At 39.8% G+C, this 21,156-nt stretch overlaps 1 protein-coding gene across 1 annotated transcript in view; it reads right to left on the reverse strand.

The window, feature by feature from the left end:
* Positions 1 to 21,156, reverse strand: part of LOC132974075 (phosphatidylethanolamine-binding protein 4) — a 50,954-nt gene that overhangs the window by 12,914 nt on the left and 16,884 nt on the right. The window contains exon 4 of the mRNA XM_061037878.1: positions 14,312 to 14,410. Coding sequence (XP_060893861.1) covers positions 14,312 to 14,410 — 99 coding nt within the window. The remainder of the gene's footprint in view (positions 1 to 14,311; positions 14,411 to 21,156) is intronic.

The raw sequence follows: 21,156 nt of genomic DNA on the forward strand, positions 1-21,156 counted from the left end.
TCAAGTGATTTCCACAGTTATGCATCAATAATTATATATACAGTATATGACCTATGACCACATTTTGTGGGAACTTTATGGTTTAGTGTACAACAAATTATTTTCTGTGGGGGTCATTTAAATCAAACAGACCAGTGAAGTTCGTTATTACAGTCAATTGCAAGAGTGAGTTACTGCTGAATGGCTTTTGTTACTGCAGACAAGCAACCACAGTTTATCTATTTGGAATGTATTTAGGTAAGGGGCATCAACCTCTGATATACTGTTAAATAACTGAGTCAAAATATGTATGCAAAGACTGAACCAGCTGGTAAAGAATGACCTAAGAGGTAAGCTAACAGGCGGCTTCACCTTTTCAAATGGTGCAAACTCAATTTTCACATAGATAATCCAGTGTTCTGTGTGGCCTTTGCATGTCACAAATGTTTTTCTCTGGTGAATATAGCACAAAAACAAACTTTGGCCCAATCAAGAGCTGCATTTACCGGGAGGAATGCCAGCCTTTACTTTGTAGCAGGCGACCAATACTGTAGTTCTCGGCCAAGCAGCTGGCATGTTGTATCGTATGGTACTGTTAGCAGTTATAGCATGTGCAAGGTATGTTTGTTTTTCCATTCATTATTTCATATTCATTCATTTATAGTAATGTAGCTGCCGCTTAGCTCCAACCCCATCAGTTTACACAGAACATTAAAACGTATATGGTAGTGGTTTTATTCCAATTTCCTTTTTTTTCATGTCATAATGAAAATAATTACCTTAAAATGAAACTGACAATAGTGAATCAATTGAGCCATAAAGCGTAGTAATAATTAATTCTGGAGTCTTTGAGGGCCCTGTTTAAGGTAAATGGGCCTTGGAGTCTTGGATGATTAGTTGGTAAAGCAACCTAATGGTGATCAACTGAGCAGAAAGGAGTGGCCTCGGCAGGACAGGGTGAAGCGAGTGGGGGAGTCACCCATGATCTGCTTCAGTGCATCAACAAATGAAACCAGTTACCAATAGCCTGCTACACTAATGGCTTTAGTAACGAAACTCATTTGGCTTTGGTAATGAACTGAGTTTGAAACACAAACAGTCCAGTTATTAAGCGAACTCCAGCCATGACAGACTGACATCAACCGACACACTGTGATGTACCAACCCTACACTACATTGGTTGGGCTCATTAGCAGGGAAGCATACCATTACTCAAACCACTGGCTTAAGAAACTAGCCAGCCAAACTCATTATTAGACTCATCTATCCAGTCTAATTTGCATAAATTACACATTTAACAAAGCGAGCTGTGGTGTGCTGGGTTGGTCATCTCATTCATAAAGAGCAGATTGGGCCTAACAGGGCAGAGTAAAGGCCAAAGTGAGAACGTTTTAATAAGATAATTTCATCTAACCTGGGTGCTGCTTCCAAGCCTGTACAGCTCCTGTGTGTGTGTTAGCAAGTATGGGTGCTGATGAGTCTGTACTTAACTACTGTTGAGGGAAGCCCAAGCCTGAGTTCCCAAGGTAACAGTCAGTTTGAGTGGGGGCTGGCTGACTCATTTTTAAAGGGAATCCTGGAACCTGAACAAGGCTGCCCACTCGCCCCACCCCCAGCTTCATCAGCACAACAAGCAAACAAGGCGCTGACATGTCCCCTTACAGGGCTTCCCACTGACGGGGGTGGCACTGGAAAATCCCAGCCGGAGCTTGCCTACAAGGAGCATCAGTAGACACGCACACACAAGCAGGAGGCCTTGCTGCTGCGTGATCACAGCGGTTTGGGGTGGTAAGACCAAAAATCCAGAGATAGTAAACTCATACAAATACATCCAGGCTCATGCTTGTTTTTAAAAAAATATATGAGGTGATGGGGTAGATGTAAGGGGGTGATAGAGGAAGAGAAAGATAATTCCTTTTTAAACAGCTAATGGTATATATGTGAGATATTTTTTGATGTGTGAACAGTGACACAAAATAAGGAACATCAAAACGCAGTGGGCACAGGCATGGAGAGAGAAAACGAAATAAGAATAGACGCGTAGGATGAAGGAGGAGTAGGTGGACAAGAAAACGAACTCTTTGCCCACACAATTAATCTAATTATTAGGAAATTAAAAGTGATCAACAGGCGTGTAATTGACCACTTAATTAGTTCAAGGTCAGTCTTCAGTATTCTTTTGACTTTGGAAGAATGGTAGAAAATGGAAACATTTAAGTTATACTCACTCTGTTTGCAGTTACTCGGTAATCCCACAAATCCCAGTGTTTCAACATAGATGTGATATTGTGTTTAAATTTCACAACAGATTCATTTAATATTAATCAAATATTTTGTATTTCCAATAAAACAAAGACAACTTACAAATTTGAGTATTAACAATACATTTTTAAACACTGAAATCTGACGGTCAAACAGAAAGGGAACATGTACTGTTATCCCTGCTGTTAAAAGTAACAATTTGATATGCTTCTGTCCTCAGTTTTATCTGTTGATAACTCTACAGTTCATTCAGTGTCTTTAGTCATTAACAACTGAGAGCTGGTACAAAGGGATTTAAGAGGCAGCATTACTGTTTTGAATCACTGGATGTTTAATTCTTCTATTATAATTGAGGCAGGAGCGAGACAGAGGTTATGGTAACTGCTGGAAACCTGTCCCACTTCACAGAAAGGTTAATGAACCTTACAAGTCCTATGGGAGATGGAGTATGCTGTTAATTTGACAAACGTGGGAAATAAATGCTTTTATGCTTTTATTGACGGTGACCAATAGCGGCCTTTGCTGAAATGAAAGGTTTTAGTCTTTTGGGTGCTTTGCTATGAGGCAAAACAATAATGTGGAATGCATTTGTTGAAAGAAACTAAGTACATAATTGTTCAGATAGCATTTTCAGGCCAAAAAGCATCTTCATTATTAATTCCTACTTTTGGGGAGCATATACTGTGCAAAATGTACAGTAACCTGATGTTATGAAACGCCTGCCTTTATTATGAATACATTTGTGGGAATGAGGGTTTTTAAAAAGCTGTACTTTAGAATCTACATATTTCCACATTCCATTTAATGCACCATTGATCTGGGTCTCATTTTAACAGGGCACCAAGGGTATAATATCCTGACAGCTGGAGAGAAAAGTGTGTAACAGTGTCAGCTCTAACCTGAATTAGTCGGGGGGGGGGGGGGGGGGGGGGGGGGGGTAGAGGGATTCAATGCAAAAGGTGGCTTTGATACATGTGTTCAGGACACAGGTTTTAGGCACAGTACCAACTATGTATACAGTGTGTATGATTAAGAGATTAAATGGATAATCTCCTTCCTATTCAAAGAGCTTGACGGAGGAAGGGATCTGGTTTTACAAAGACAGAATTTCTCTAAGGCTTCAATAAAACCAACATTCAGAGTTCAGATAGACATCCAAGTTCATCAGTTACTCAAAAGAGAATAGTTTTGACTATCTCAGGTATAAATGATTTCCTTTATATTTGTTCATCTGTGAAATCGTGGACATTTTAAAACCTTACATGTACCTTCTTCTTTTTTTAGGCATAACAAAACAATTTTCACTTGGTTCTGTTTTATACATTTTCAAAAAAGAAAAAGAAAATCTACAACACTAAACTGTACAAACTGTATATGTGCATGCATCTATGATAATATCCATTCAATAAAATACATAGTAACTCTGGAAGGGGGCATCATGCTGCACAAGACCTTTACTTTTTTAATTTAGTACATTAAGCTAATTATACTTTTGAACATGCATGTTGATAAATGTATGCAGGTAAGTGAATAGAGTCATTAGCTCCAAAGCTGGCTTTGGTATTAGTATTACTGATACCTGATATATAATGGCCACCACCAAATCAAAACCACCCTCTTATCAAGACAGAGGAGTATTCACTGTTGGGGCTGATTGTATCAGTGGTAAGGTGAGGCCAGTCCTAGACTGCATGAGCTAGACCAATATGAAAGCAGACAGAACATGACAGAGGCCATTTCTTCAGCTTCCACTGCATGATGATGCTTCTTCAGCCGCTCCATCTCCTCGACTGCAACTTGGTTGAATAGTCCGAACGTTTCTGTTTATCAGAGACCTCAGCCAGGTCATGGAAATATGAATGATTCAGAGTTGAGACCGATCCTTGGACAGGACAAGTTTGAACAGCTGTTTATAACTGCTGTGATTGTGATGAGCTGGTGAGAACAGCAGGTACCAAAACCTCCTTGGAGTTGAGAGAAGCTTTAGTCAACGAGACCGAAGGGTTGTGGAGAGGCAGCATTTGTATCCAAGTATAAGATACTTAATGTGATACTTGTTAATATAGAGAGTAATGTATGTATGATGATCTTGCATTGTTAACAGTAAGGGAGCAGTTTGAAACAGGACTACACCATCACCAATGGGTTTTCTATAGGCTCAGTTCCTTGGAAAACTTGGTGAGAGGAAGAGACAGTTTTCTGGCAAGAGATTAATGGAAAAGTAACCCACACCTCCAGAGTCCACAAGTGCTTCTAACCAAAGATTATTTCTCTTCCAAGGGGGAAAGGGTTGCAGTCTCCTCATCTCCTGACAACAGAAGATACTGAGAATGTAGAAGTCCCTTCTCTTCAGGTTACAGGCATCTTTCTTTGGTGAAGGCAAAGTTATAGTCCTTTTATTCAGAGATAGTGATGTGTGCAAAGGGTGTCTTGGGGTAGCGGAAAAGAATCCCTCTCTGTTTGAGATCTATTATCCAGTTTGGGTTTTAGACCTGTCATCCCGTTGAGCATTTGAAATAAAACATTTAAAAGCTTAAATAAAACCTTTCTGTTACTTCATTACCATTTTTAGAATATATATGTATATGTTTCATTTTACATAAACAAACCATTTATGTTGCCATTCTTTTCAAGGACAGACTCAGTAACTTCTGTTGGTAGAAGGAAAGGTAGGCTCTTAGGGCGTTTAAAACTTATTAGTTATGTTAGTTGACTAACTGGTATTAGACTGTCCTAACCTTACAGGCCAGTCCAAAATATCTCAGTGAAACTGGCCCTGGTCTTGGTCTTTTTCAAGCACCCCTTCTCTTCCAAGCCAACTCACTCGCTCTCTTTCTCACTTTCTCCCAGCAATACTATGGGCACTGTTTCCTTTGCCTGCATGCACAATGTTTGCCAGAGGAACACACAAGAAATCCGAGCTCCACAATCCCTCTTAACCTTTGACCTTGGCTTATTGTTACCTGTGAGCAGTACTGTGGCAAACATGCTGTACAAGTACTGTACAGCCCTGCAAGCTGTTTGTGTTCTGCAAGTATGGAGGGCAGGGGAGGAGGGAAGGAAGAGAGGGAGCTATTTAATCCCCCCCAAAGGAACTCCCCTCTCAACCCGTATCGTGAACTCACAGGCAAATCGCGTTGCTGGAAGGCACACCACACACACACTGCTGTCTTTTTAATTTCATCAGCTGAAAGAAATCTATACAGTGCTTAGGAATCCGACTGAGCAGCGGAGAGAAGTGAACTATACAGCACCCTTGAATGTAAACAGGTTTCTCACAAACTGTAGCATAAAAATACCACATTGTAACAAACCTCTTGGCTATGATAATGGTCAATAGTACAGATCAGAGGTCTTAGTAGATTTTACGGTTGTTAGTCCTACAGCATATCAATAAGCACAAGTTGAACAAATCCAGAGAACAATCCAGAGGAAATGCAGCAATTGTACACAAATTATTCAAGGATGGGTGGTTAAATATTGGCTTCTTCTGAATGCATTGTATTGATGGTGGCTCTTTCCTTCCCATTATGAAAATAATTATTTCTGAGGATATTAGGAACGCTGTCATTAAATCCCAATTCAGTCAGATCCTTGTTTTCAGAACAGAAATGGGCTTTAATCTGCACAGAATGGACTCAGCTTGTGCCTTTTTCTTATTATTAAGTACTTAAATAAAACAAAAATAGAAATAATCATCGTTTAATATTCATGAAACACAGCAGCGCCAAACATTCTATTTAAAGAAGATTTTTAAACATCGTTTACCATCTTTGTAACAATGTTGGACAGAATATTTTATTTATAAAATCACAGTTGATCCCCTGCACAAGTGCCCTTGTCACGATACACAATTTTACTCTTGTCACACAAGTTTTTATATATACACTGCAGTTTCAAGTCCTATATTGTGGTTGTCTAATTTTAAACTTCAGAACAACTTTTGGAAAACAAACAATCATAATCATTACATAGAGTAAGACAGGCCACTGATATGTGCCAGCTTTGCATTCATAGCTGTCACACTTAATTATCATGCCAAAATCCAAGAAAATACATTTGCTGCAGGAGGTCTTTTGTGAAGTCTTTGTTTTTGTGTACAATTAACTGGCAAGCATACTATATACTTAAGTAAGGGCTATTTTAGGTGAGCATAATTGTTAGTGAGTTGTTTTTATCAGCATGCCTCACTCCCCTTCATTGTACCCTATCAAGAGACACCCCTGAGAGAAAGCATTTTCCAGTCTGGGCCCCAGCAACCCCCCACTAACCCTGACATTTGTTCATTTACCCGCCCATCTCTCCACTTCTGGCTTCCGAGCCCGCTTTTTTTTCCCTCCATGTCCACGTCAGTCAAAATTGACCAGTTTACAGGGAAGCAGGTAGGTAGACTCCAGCAAGCCCCCCACCTGTACCCTGAAACGCATGAATTTGCACGCAGGGCCGACTGCCAGAGATCCTGCTTTACTGACTGAAGTGGAGGGGAGGGTGGTGGTGGTGGGGGGGTATGACAAAGACGACAGCTTGTGTGGGGGAACATTGTCTGCGGCTGCGACTAGAAATCTTTTCAGGAAAAACAGGATTTTATACACAATGGTCGTGGGTGTGAAGAAAGGGGGCACATATTAAAAGAAGCGCCTTTATGCGTGCGGAGCTACTGGTTTTTAAAACTGCATTTGCATGGAGAAGGTCCAATCTGTTCTTTATTTTTCACCCCTACTAGTCTATAGTGTGACAGACTGGATCAAAGAGGGCTTTCCAGGTTGTCCCTGTTTTCTTGGAGAGCAATTGTGATATATCCAGGACAGATAGCACGGTAGAAATCAATGTAGCACACTGACTGACACACAGCAGGCCTACTTAAATAATACAAATTTAAAAGAGATGCAATATGAATTTCTTCCTCCCACTAAAGCCTAATTCATTTGTTTAAAACAATAAGAATTAGGCAACAAGGGAAAACTATAATTTATGGATGATTATTCTCCCATGGCCCAATCACAGCTTCTGACAGGAAACCATGGCAGCTCACGTTCTTCATGCACTGAAACCTCCTCAATCATCTCACCACGGCAACCACAGCAGGGAGGTCAGTTGTTAAAGAGGCTTGGTAGGTTATCAGCTACAGTACTGTATGTGCATGTGAGTACAAGTGTGTGTTTGTTGTATGTGGACGGGGGATGGAGCTGACAATTGAGCGGAGGATTCTTATGTAATTCTCCCTTTAGGTGGCGGAGAACAGTGAGAGCAGCAGCCCACACTGAAGAAGAACCTGTTTGTTAATAAGCTGCATGTAAGATAAGATCGATAGTATTATTAAAGGCTGTTTGGACAAGAAAACAAGAGGGTCCAGATGCAATAGAGCAATAGGGACACATCCACAGTGGCGGCAAGTTAAGCAGGTATGATGTGGGCATGGCTTGCAACAATTTTGTGGTTTAAACTGGAAATTTGCCAACACCATTTTTCCCTTTCTGCTACTGATTCAGATACCTGGACTTGAGCTTTGGCTGACACAGAGAAACAAAGTATTGGTGTAAAAACACTGATTGTTGACATTACACTCTGAGTGCCACAATATGTTCTTGTTACTGTCACACGATCATGTGCATAATATATCATGTATTTTGGGAGCTAATTGGTTTTGGCTGGGATTGTTGCATTGACCAATGCATGGGAGGCAATTGTAATTTTACACTTCAAACTAGTAAGAATCATGTACCTATAGCCTCTTCTGCACTCTTTCACACGTGCACACAGATCCATGCTCGCAGACAGCACACACAGTCAAACACACAATGAAATATACAACCTTAGAAAAAGCCACACTGCAGTCCATGCACACTTAAAAAGTTTTTAAAAAACAAACAAGTAAAAGCTTAAAAAAGTCAAGCTAACAAACACTAGCACACAAATCTCACTCAGTGTTTTTTTTAGGAGAGTCTGATTAGGTGTAGTGAGGGAATGACTTCCGCAGGCTGAACTCCACGTAGGAGCATCTCTGACATTTGTCTGTCGTTAGCTGACAGCAGGATGAGCACCGCTCTAAATGTTAAGCACCTCCAGCTGGGCCTCCATGTTAAGGGCTATTGTTGACTTGTACCAAGGGAGGTTTTAGATAGTTTTGAAAAAATATGAATGACCTGCATGTTAACTGTATCAGGCTTTAACTAGTTCAAGCTGCAACATAGATGTACAGTACAATAACACAATGTCTATTGTGCTACCCAATGCATGTCTTTAAGTTTTGGCATAACTCTTAATCACTCACAGGAAGCAGATGCTTAGTTTACATCTCATATAAATATACATTATTGACAACAATCTGTTCAAATTCTATAAGTCACTTACAGACACAAAGAACATGTGTGCTGTGCTGTCAGTTAAAGTTTAAACAAAGAACAACAACAGGGCAAAGAGGGGAGCTGGATTGGATAAAGTTGCTTCATATGACTTGGAGCCAGGAGGCACTTCTATGTAAAAGTTTGTGAAACCATAAACAAGCAAAGTGTTAACCTGGGTTAAGAGCATGTTTAGCAACTTTGGAGGGAAAAAAATCACATTAAAAAGGAAAATTGTTAAATTCCTTTGCGCCCACCCCCTTGTCATAAGATATGGATGTCCCGTAAGGTTATTTGTGTTTGCTGGGAAATGAAGTGCTCAACTGGATTAAAAACATACTGCATATGTTTGGAAATCTGTTTCCCTGGGCGTATGAGTGGAGTGAGCGAGCGTGAAGCAGCAGCTTGCGTCTCCTCCAAGAGAGAGGGCAGACACTCTCATCATTAGCTGGGCTACAATGTGCTCCTCTACCTGCTCCAATCTGCACAGCCAGGCTCCTCTCTGACGCCAGACAGATGTTCCCAGCACGAGGTGCAAAGGACCGAGAGGGGAAACGAGAGTGAGCAGGAGAGAGGCAGAAGAATGGAAATATTCAGCAGAGTACACAATAAGAGTTTAATTATGAATAATACCAATGGTTCTTTGTTCTCACAGTGAAGCTAGCTATGGTTCGCCTGGCCTTTGAGAAATGTTTTTGGCTTCCATATGGGGGGCAGCTGTCTGTCAAAAATAAACACTTAAATCTTAACATGCCACAGGAGGATAATTACAGAATAAAGAACAATGCAATTATGTATGTTTATTTGCAATACTGGAGAGGTGTTTCTGCTAAAACAAACTTAGGGCTCAAGCTGCGATTAAAATGTTACTTCAGAAGTCAATACTATCATTTTCTTTTTCTCAGGTCCTAATGATTTGCGAATTTTACTGTCTTTAGTTTATTTTAAGCTATACACAGAAAGAAAGTGTATTAAGGAATGTTTCTATGACAACACAAAGAGGGAGTGCCGTACATGAGTGTAGAACTGTTTTGACTTTTCCTCCTTTAAGAATGAAGATCTCCTAAAAAAAAACTCAAACTCAAACTAAAATCCTGAAAGAAACCTGCAAGCATCATTAGTGCAAAAAAAAGAAGCTTTTTCTTCAGTGAAATTAACTGTCAAAATATGAACTTGTAAAAAAGAGACTTGTATCTTTGCATTAATTCACACACTCTTTCTCGTTTAGAAAACCAAAACTGCCCAAATAACACTTTTGTCTTTCAAAACAAAAAACACTTGTCTTGAGTTTTGGCCTGTTGGTTTTAGAAAAACAAAAAGACAAAGTTAAAATAACAAGCATACAGTAATGCAGTAAGAAGTTACACGCCTAATCGCTTGTCGTTAAAGGACATCTTGAGGTGTGGAGCAGACGATCTCTGCAGGCCGCAGAATTCACAAACACAAAGCCAGCTGGTCTGATACAGTCACAATACTTCACTGTTTGTATTTTCCTGACCGGCAGCAGAACACAGGCTCTGTCCCCCTTTGGGAGCTGCTACAATAGAGAAAGATGTAAAAAGTATGCAAATCCCTTATGCACCAGAATAATGATAAGCACAGAACGCTGTGTGCTGAACTGTCCTTCAATTAGATAGTGAGAGGAAGTTAAAAACAGGTTATGGTTTAAAAGTCAAAGAGCATGTTGGGGTTAATCTGGAGATGAAAAACTAAACGGAATATCTGAAAACATCATGATGTTAGCCTCTTGTCTTACGACAACAAAACTAATAGCATTAATACCTTTGACTCCAGTGGATACTGTTTACATATTTGCATATAAGATTTTTTTATAAATTCATTTTACAAACAAATTACTTGAGGCACAGAAAATCCAATAATGATCTTTATGTAAACACTTCTGCACAGCCTTAGTATAGAAAAGTTATTTCAGACAGAACGCATCTTACAAGGAGAGAAACCCTCTGCAGACAAACTTCATACATGATAAAGAGTAAGAAAAAATCCATAAAAAACCTAAGGCTACACATTGCTGTTTAAATGGGATTTCACAGCGATAATGAACACCTTGGCTTTTCTCAGAGCAGGAAAAGAGCTTTAACTCTCTTGCAAGTTCATATTGCATCATGTTGACTCACAAATCGCCAAAAGTATAATGAGAGAATAAGTATTAACAAGTGAAAGTAACACCCGGTGGTGTATTTGTATAAGCTGCCTCTATTCACATACTAATGATTTGCTTGTTACAGTAATTATCGCTGCGAGACCATACCGGAACATCTGCATTGATTTAGACTCTGAGAGAGCAGAGAGCGGGAGGGAGAGGCTCACAATCTGGATTGCCACTTCCACAGCTAGACAACAATCTGTTGATGGTTATTTTGGTAATTGTCCATAATTGATGTAAAACACTGAGTGTGTTGCAGAAGATTCTAAATTACAATTTCTGTAGCTCGCTGGGTCACTGAAGAATGGCCTCAGTGCTGAAAAAGTAAAAAACTGAATCTAATAATGTGAGTTCTGAAAAAAACTGGACAGCTGGTGGGAGAAGACAAGACACTCAGCCACACGGTGTACACTTAACTGCTGGAGTTAACGAAGCCTGGCAGTCAAAAGTAATGATGTGACACCTGACATGCGCATTGAAACAGGATTGTCTTTTACATGTCAAATTTGGTGGTGACATTGCTAAATTATAAATGTGTTTTAAAGCTACATGGATGAACCAGAGTAGCCTGTACAGATATAGTAAGTAATAATATCTACTGAGTCATACAAAAGCCCAGCCAAAATGAACTAAAGAAAAACACACAAAAAAACAACCTTTGCAGCAATAAATATTTCTGGCTTAAGCTTAGAGGAAGTTTAGACAAGAATCTGATCTTTCAACCTCTTGTTCATTTAACAACACAGCAAGGAACACAAAAGAAAACACCAAGAAAACAAATAAAATCAAAAAAGCTATGAATGCCTAATGCCTGCTGGAGACACAGCAAGACAAGACTAATGGTTAATATACTGTTTTCTATTCCAAGTTGTGTACCAATGACCAGTTCTGATCATTAAGTTTGTTATCAAAAATAAATGAAATAGGAGCTCAGTAAAGCAAGTGAGGGTGAGAACAGTCGACTAAGGTATCCAGCTAAATGATATCTAGCCTCACCTGGAACACCAGCATTACTGCCTGGCTTTTTACCGATTATACATCTTAAATGAGGTATGTCATTCTTTTTCAAAGTATTCTGTCTAAAATTTCCAAATGATGACATTACATTGTGTATATCTGTTCTATAGTCAGTCAGAAAACTGTGCTTGTTCTATTTATGGTTTTCAGCCTTTGAGCCGCAGTTTGTCAAACCATGAACAGTACAACTTCCTAACATAAAAATCCAAACAAAGAATTTATTTCTCCAATCGATTATAATAAAAACCTTTTTTTAATAATTCAAGATATTATAATAAATAATTTGAAGGAATTGTATTTCTCTTTTGGGAGCATGAGGAATGGTAACACACACTCACTATAATTTCGACCTGTCTGTTTCTATAGCTAATGCTAACATGCAAAGGTTCATGCTATAGTTATGGATGAATAGTGCACAGCATAAACACTATGTGAGGCAGTGTGCAGTATGTTGCAACACATATGAAACACTTAAACATCTCCTTCTGTGGTTCAGTTAAGAGCTAGCATCATGCTGTATCTCAAAGGTAAGTGATGAGTCTCTAATACACGAGGAAGCCCAGTGTGTCCTTGTTCTGCAACCAACCCTTCTCTAATGAGACCTCGGCTGAAGAATCTGTGTAAATCTGTTGTGCCGTGCTACATGGTCCAGCCTGACCTCGCTTCACTTGAAGCTGAATTAAGGGAAATCTTGTACTGCTACAGATATGAGTAAAAAGTACACGCTAATTATGGAAACATCTACGAACTGGGGCAAGATTGCATGACCTTGGACTAATGAATATATTTGCAAACAATATGGCGGCTAGAGCTCACAATGTTTAACAAGCAAGGATCATAACACTGATCCGTTTGACACATGAAAGCACGACCCCTGACTTTAGTTTGTCTAAACCCACAATCAAACATTTGGAGAGATGAGCATTTGAAACACCTGACATGAGAGAAAATTCCTCTCTAAACCTTGTGATTATTAAACACAATTATAGCAAACAAATGAAGAATATCTCAATTATATTTGTAAACTAGTCTGGTATTTCTCCTGCAATTAAGTATATATGTATTGATGTACAATAATAATAAATGACCAACTGCACTGAAACTAAATCCAACATGTTCACATGTAGACTTTAAAAAAAAAAAGAAGAGGTTGTGTGAAGTCACCTAGCCACCCTGGTCAATTAAACACCTCCCACTAGGGGTTGGCATCACTCAAAAGGCTCATTAACCCTTCTGACCAACCACCAGTCACAATCAGACAAACATCTCGTCACATTGGGCAATCCCTACATGGACAACACAGGTCAACGCCCACACAAGTGACAGGAAATTGAATTGCTGAAGAGAATGTGGTCTGTCTGAGCACTTGAAAGACATTTGTTTATTCGGGCTGTTGCTACAACCAGTCAGATTATATGCTTGGAAAAAAAGGACCAAGAGTGATTCCTATTGTAATTTTTAGGTGGAAACGACTGTTTTTATGTATATTATTGATGTATGAAAGTGATATGAGGTAAATATGTGCAGAAACTGAAATGTGGTTGCATAAATCATCTCTAAAGCAAAGCACAGATGCGCTCACAAAAATTCTAAATGTATTCCCCTTGAAAGGTTTACTAAAAAATATTCCAGATACATCACATTTGGATTACTTGGAGTACAGCATTGCCTTATAAAATGAAACGGGAGCAGTGATACATCGCTGAAGCGTCTTTGTGTGCTTGTTTTTAAGACCACTAGTCTTAATCTACTGGGTTGATCTCCCGGTTCCCGCAGGATTAAAAAATGTCTGCAAACCTCCAAATATTTGAGGCAATCAACAACTCAACACGCATTTGGCGTTAGAATGCAAGACTGTGAAAACACACAAACGAAAGGATGAAAAGGAGTGAAATATGAAGAGAAATAAGGGGATCGGAGCCGTGCCCATTTCGGGGGTGTAAAATATGGAGAAGTGTGGATCATTGGGGGAGCTGCTCTGCCTGGGGGAACAGATGAAGGGAGGACACTCTGCCAAGATCTCTCCACTGGAGGGGGAGCTGAGGGACTGGAGCTCTATGGGAGAAAGAGTGTGCGCCTCACATGCTGCTCTCCTCAATCTCAGTCTCACACGCCTGCATTGACACGTCCCGGGCTCTCTGCAGCAGAGGGAAATTGCTGCTGACAGGGCCTTGCAAACTTTCACAGCCATTTAGAAAGACTTACTCCCACACTTTTGTCACAGGCATTTATTGCACAAGATACATGATATGAAAAATTAACATTTTTTCAACTTGGCATCCTTTTTTCACCAAGTTAGGCTAAAAAAACCATTCATAATTTTTCAGCCCTTGCGAGCGGCCCCAGTGCAGATGTAAACACGAGACATGCCAAGAGAGACCTAGAGATTATGAAAATGCACAATTTTCAAGAAAAAATATCCAAACACTACTTTGAAAATGTTATACCACATGAGTTCCTAATCCAATAACAAACACTGTGTCTGTGTCGCAAAGATGAGGCTGTTTTTAAAGTGAGAGTGGAGGTTTTTACAGACTCACTGTACCTGGATGTCCACCACCAGCCAGTGTCTCCAGTTAGCAGCCTTTGGATTGATGCGACTTGGAGCATCAGGATCAACCATCACCAGAACATACACCTTAGCCTGCAAACACAAAGATAGTGATATATTAGGACTTGGTTTACAGACAATGTGCTTTACTACAGTGCCACACACAGTGATTGGCCCAGAGGCAGCTCCAGTAACAACGGCACCTGATCCCTTTTGCTTTCTAAACACAGCCATGTGCTGTTTGTGCATCACATAGCCCAAGGCTCGACAGCCATCTCTGCAGCGAACCCCACTTTGTTTAAACACTTCAAAACACGCCCTCCCTTTACTATCATAGCTTTGACTTTTTGTAAGTAAATAAAAAAAAATGCTGCAAAGTGTGAATTTTGTTCTATTCAAAATATTTGTGGTTTGTTTTTTACGCTGTCACTTGATTTGTCAAGTGGGTGCACAAAGCTGACAAAAACCAGCTCATACCAGAAGGTTGGGTTTGCCTTTTGTTTGCTTGACACACAATCGCAACAGTCTTACTTCAGCTGTCAAGGCCAAAATGTTGCTTAGAAAAAAAACATTACAGGAGACAAATGTGTTCCAACAATGCATGAAATTAAACAGTAGTAAAAAGATGATGCACATGAAAATATATATAATCTGCAAAGATGATAAAACATGCTGTTAAAAGCCAAAGCACAGCTCTGTCTCCTCTCTGTTATCCGCAAACTTAATATCATTACTGTGACATCAATAAAATGACAGGATTTTGGATCCAACACCCAATCCTCTCGTTAACATATTCACAGTAACTTTCTGCCACTTACACAGTATCTTTGTACCCCTCAATCTGTCAATAGATAAAGTGAGAGAAAAAGCATCTTAACTAACACTTGATCACAGTTATTGGACGTTGACTTGGCGGCTTAACTGCCGGAAAATCTTCATTCTGTCTGTCCCTAAAAGTTAGAGAATTATGAGAGCAGATTGAATTATTGCGAGAGCACATTTGTCATCCCTGGTCGTGTGCCTAAAATCTGCCAGACCATATGATGGGCTTTTTTTATTTTGTTCACTTCCTCTACAAACAGAGACATTAATGAGGGCTGTTTCTATTCACGTTCTCCTCTCTTAACGTATAATGCAGCATAATGATATCATATTTAATGCATATGAAACAGATGCAACATTTCTTACACCCCAACACTGACTACCAAACATTTCAAAGAATCAAAATGCCTGTGTGTAAACATGAGCCATAAATTTCTGTTTGTTGAGTCCTCGACATTCTTCTTAAAGGGCTCTGAAATATTATCGTAAGCCGATGTACTTGAATGAGATAAAGAAGTAGTCATGTATTTTTCTGCAGATGCTCATTTCCAGAAGGATTCTCTGCCTACCTGACAAGCAGTAATAAGCGTAAACAACTAAGCCTAATAATAGGATAATACTGTAGTCTCAGCGATAGTGCCTGCAGGTAACATCCAGACACACCAGCAACAATAGAGCCTCCTCCACAGCCTGTCAAAAGTGACTCTATATCAGTGACCCCCCCAGGCAGCTTACCAACCATGACCTGTTGCCTTCTGAAGAGTTGTAATCCTCATTTGTACATGTTTGCTACCAGGCAAAGACACTGTGATAATGTAGTTACACTAATATTTAATTCAGACCCTGATGTATTCAGAAATAAAAATTACAGCACACACATGCACACAGATACACACAAACAGTCTAAGAGGTGATTTAAGCATTGAAATTAAAAATGACCTGCAGTCACAATTATCACAGAAAGGAATAGCACTTTATAGGATATTTCACGTAAGTTACCGTGGATGGAGATACAGTGTATGGGACAGGCTTAGATCTTCAGAAGCCAAATTTAGAACAACATAAGAACATTTCACATTCGGATCCAACTGTAACAACAAAATCATGGACTATTTTTGGTGGGCACTGTATTTCAACGATTTCTGCGCACATTTACTGCTTGAATTTCTACCTGTAAGAACTTGGCTGGTCCAGCTGGCATCGGCAGCAAATAACACAAGAGGCTCCCTCCATGCTTGCACTTCACACATTGTGGCATGTACCCTTCTCTCTTACGAGGACATTTTTTCCCTCCATCTGTCAATATCCACATTAATTACACACAGATATGTGTGAAAGACTCCAGGGAAAAACAGATGCATATTCTGCCATCTGAAATAATTTATCAGGGCTCCAACAAACTAAATGTATATCAAACATGTTTTAACAGGACTAATTCTCATAGATGGATACTGGAAGGCACACAGTTTCCACAAATATGTGATTACTCTCATTGGCTAACAACAAAGTTAACAATTAAGCCTTGATGATGCTGCAAGTAATCAAATCTATTACTGATGATATTTCGGAGGGCAAAAAAAACTATAATTTAAGCTTTAATGTTCCTTGGTTTAATGTATATTGTTTATGCAATTAATTAATATTATAGTAAAAGATGAAAGATTTCACCTGCCCCCTCTGTTATTGAGGTTTTATTGGTATTAATAGGACTTGTATAAATCTGAGAGCCAAAGGCAGAAGTGAAATTTGGGTAGGTGTCAGCCACAGACCACACAGCTATGTTGGGTCATTATACAGGAGGGGATATGAGGCTCCTGGGTGCAGGCTGGAGGTGGGGGAGATTGAGCCTGCGTTCTCTTGGGATTAACCTCCAACTGCCTGCTGTGATCACAGCAAAATGGCCCAATGGGAACACACCTTAGATGCCACGCGGGTGGAATAAACTCTGCAGCCCACTGGTTATCTCTGTCGCAGCTACTGGAAAGTAGTGGAAATATAGGGGGAGGAGTTCTCATCAGGGACACCTCTTGAGACTGGAGGGGATGGCTTTTACGGATAACATGAAGTAATTATTAATTATATATAATAGAAAGTCTGAAGTATTTTGCATTCGGTTTGTTTATTTATTTATTAAGATTTATTTTTGGGCTTTTTGTGCCTTTAATGGAGAGACAGGACAGTGGATAGAGTCGGAAATCAGGGAGAGAGAGTGGGGAATGACATGCGGGAAAGAAGCCACAGGTGGGATGTGAACCCCGGGCCGCCCGCTTGAGACGACAGCCTCCATACATGGGGCGCGCACACTGACCACTGCACCACCAGCGCCCCCGGTTTGTTTATTTTTTATTGTTAACAGATGACATGAAACACCAACTCCAAGTCAAACACATGGTTTCACAGCCCTGAGTTTGATTATTGGTCTTTCCTGTTTTTATTTAATACTCAGGTGTTACTCAATTCCCTGTTTGTATTTATCCAGTCATATTGCTGAGTTTAGTTTTAGTGTTTCCTGTTTTATTTTGTAGTTCTTGCCCCCAGTGTGACTTGTCTAGTTCTGCTTCCTGCCTTCGTGTGTTTTCCCTCCACTGGGATTGTGTTCTCCACATTGATTGTTTTCACCTGTGTCATTAGTCTCACCTGTGTTTCATTACCCCAGTGTGTATTTAGGCTCTATGAGCCTTCCCCTCTATGTCAGTTCATTATGTCTACCTCCCAGAGGTGCTAAATGGCTTTTCATCTTGAATACCAGTGTTTCCAGTTAAGTTTTCCTTGTGGCTCCTTGTGATTTTATCCTGTTTTGCTGGTGATTTTGTGCCTTGTTTTGCCTTTTTGTCCTCTGTTTAGATCAGGGGTCTCCAACCTTTCTTCATCTGAGAGCTACTTTCAAAAAATGAAAGTGGCCAAGGGCTACTTGCATCAAATCGCTTGCATTTATTTACATAGCTCAGCTGAATGAAGCTACTGTTTGTACATGTGTGAAATTGCAATAAGCCAATGCTTATCAATAATCTTAAATTCACATCAATGTCCAAGAAAACATTAGTCCTTCATACTTGTTTTTATGGGCCAAATATATGAATAGTGGGAAGAGGTGCATTTACCGTCGTCAGATTTTTATTTTTATTTTTAAAACAGTCGGTCAACCTATAGGTGAGCTACTGAAAACCTGCCCCGCGGGCTACCAGTAGCTCCCGAGCTACCTGTTGGAGACCCCTGGTTTAGATAAATCACTTGGTTAGCCTGCACCTGGGTCCATTATCTTCTTTAATTGTGAAACGTGACATATGGAATAAATAAAGTGTTTAGAAAACCAAATGATGGGGAAGAACAAAGGCAGAGGAAGTCCAGTGTCTCTGAGGATGAAAACTACTGGCTTACCTTTGAGTGAACTCTGCTGGGGATGAGAATCAGAGAGATGTCTAATCGCTGCCCTCGTAGAAGCAGCCTGTGCTATTGAGCCCCGCTCCGCTAACTGATGACACCACGAAGGGCGAGAGAGAGTTAGCAAGAGGGAGGGAGGGAGGAGAAGCCCCTGTGTGAGTTTACAAGTTCATGCTTTATCCCTGACCCAATACCAAACAGTGTCGTCCGTGCAGCTGCCTATTAATACACCCATCGCTTTATCCTCCGATTCTTCAACTTCTTCAGCCTCTGCGTACAGAACCCACAATGATTCATTAAATGGTCATCTGTGCTCACAACTCGACCTGGGGCAAAGCAACGCATCGATCTCAAAGCCCTGTTTAAGTAGCAAAAACACTTGAACTCGTTTGGTAATTAACAGGTATCTGTGTTGTGATTAAGAGACAGCGATGGCTTAACAACCATCGACTGCAGCTTAGGGCAAGGTTGAGAGATCGATCTGGAAATACAGGAAAATAGAAACTACCAAACACGATTGTAATAGTTAATTTTTGTAATGATGATGAAACTGAAGCAACACTTCTGCAACACTAACCAAACATTATGATTAAATATTTTAAATTGAACTGAATTAAAAAACTAGCATCAAGTGAATTTGTAGAGCAAGTATTTGTCGACTTTTTTTTAACACAAGGCACAGTAATAAGGTGTCGTTTTGGAGGCAGGACACTGTAGAAGTTTGAGGGTTAAAGAGCGAATGATTGGGATGGTTAACAGAGGTGCGACTGGCAGGGTCAGAAAAGGAGGTTCATCCTGGTGGAGGGGAGGTCAAAGGTCATCCAGGCAGCAGTAATTGAATCCTGACTCGAGAGTGGGGCTGTAGACCCGAGATGAGATGGAGATAGAAGAGGGTTGGTGGCATTCACCTGGAGGTCACTAACCTTACAGGTTAGGAGGTCCTCATTGTCATTAATAACAGCTGAACCCCAACCCTGATCTGCAGAAGATTTGAAACCTCATTGTTTCTGACTGTAAGCAGTGACAAAAAACCTGTTTCATAGGCAACCACAAAGGGCAGATCAGGTGTCCTGTCACATAGGAACTATGTATTTCCAACAATATTTAAATATTTGTATACCTTTGTAAATGATCCATTTATTATTAAATGTTTTAGGTTTTTTTAAATTTATTTTGAAGGCAGGCTAGCTACTTACCTGTGGATGACAGGATATTTAAAGAACAAGGTGCACACTTTATCATCATATCACGTTTGGTCATTTATCTAATGGTGATTTGTGTATTTTGCTGTTTCTGGATGAAAGCAATCATGCCTACGATGTAGCCACACTAGCTTAGCAACTAGCCGTTAGCTTGCCCAGCCCTTTGTTCAGTTGAGGCCCGTAAGGCCTGTTATGTTGATTTTGTTAGCCAATTAAATTAACATGCTTTTCTTGTCAACATCTGTGTGAATTATCTATGAACTATCTACTAAAATACTTTCAACCTAATGCCATGTGTGACAAAGTTGTAAATATTTATGGTATGTTTGCTTGTGTGTGTGTTCTATGTCTAATGGTTATTTGCAGTTTTGTAATGGTTTTCTTTGTTTGTGACAATTATAAAGTTAAATAACGATTTCATAAACCGTCAGTTGATGAGTCATCCATTGCCCTGGCTGGGGATGCTACACTATGTGTTATTACCAGGAAATAAGAAACAGAAGTCACGGATGCATAATTCCTGGTTTCACTCTCTTTTTGAAAGGTCAGTAGTGTAAGTTACTGCTTGTTCCATCTGCTTGTTATTCAGAATGAAGGGATGCAAAATAAAAAAGCATTACAGAAATGAATATCCCCTGATTCTAAAATTCATACATAGTAAAATATAATACAGAATAAAATATCTGCCATTAGGAGCAAAATTTCCAAAAGATGTACCACACTGTGAACCGGATATTTCCACCCCAATTTCCCCCCATTTAAAGTAGCAGGCAGATCTTCTAGCTCCCATCTCCAGTTATACTGTGACTGATATTACTCGTCTTCTTTGTGTGTTTTGTTGTGTCTGCTTCTTCTTCTTCGTTTGTTGTTTAATAGCTGTACATAACAAACATTTATGAGCATTAACACCACCTGGATTGGGGTGTAAATAATTCCAACTGTGACGTACCAACTGTGACTGTATGGGACGAATATTAATGGTGTTACAGGCCTATTATATTGCTATTACTCTGCCACATGAAGCAATTCTAGTTTGAGCTTGGATTTTATTTTAATTTAAAAAACAAGGCGCTCTAAACTGATTTCCCTGACAATTTGAACATTGCCAATACTTAATGACTCCTTGCAGTGGCGCTTATAAAATGATTGAGGGTAACCTGAACAGAAATGAATTGGCTGCAGAAGAAGCTGACAGCAGGATTAGAGTAGAAGGAGACAGAAGGCTAAAGTCAGACAGTGGTTAAAATAAGTTAAGAGATGTGTTCGCTACTTTCAAATCCAAAAGAGGTTAGACAGAAAAATCTGTTCCAAGCTCTTTTTTGCTGCGACAAGAGGAAAGGTGAAGGATGCACCCAGCCAGCAGAGACAGGAAAATTCATTCCTACGAGTAAACTGGGGTGATGCACGAGACTAACAATAGTGCTCATATCATTT

The sequence above is a fragment of the Labrus mixtus genome, chromosome 5 (genome assembly GCF_963584025.1).
Source record: "Labrus mixtus chromosome 5, fLabMix1.1, whole genome shotgun sequence".
NCBI lineage: Eukaryota > Metazoa > Chordata > Actinopteri > Labriformes > Labridae > Labrus > Labrus mixtus.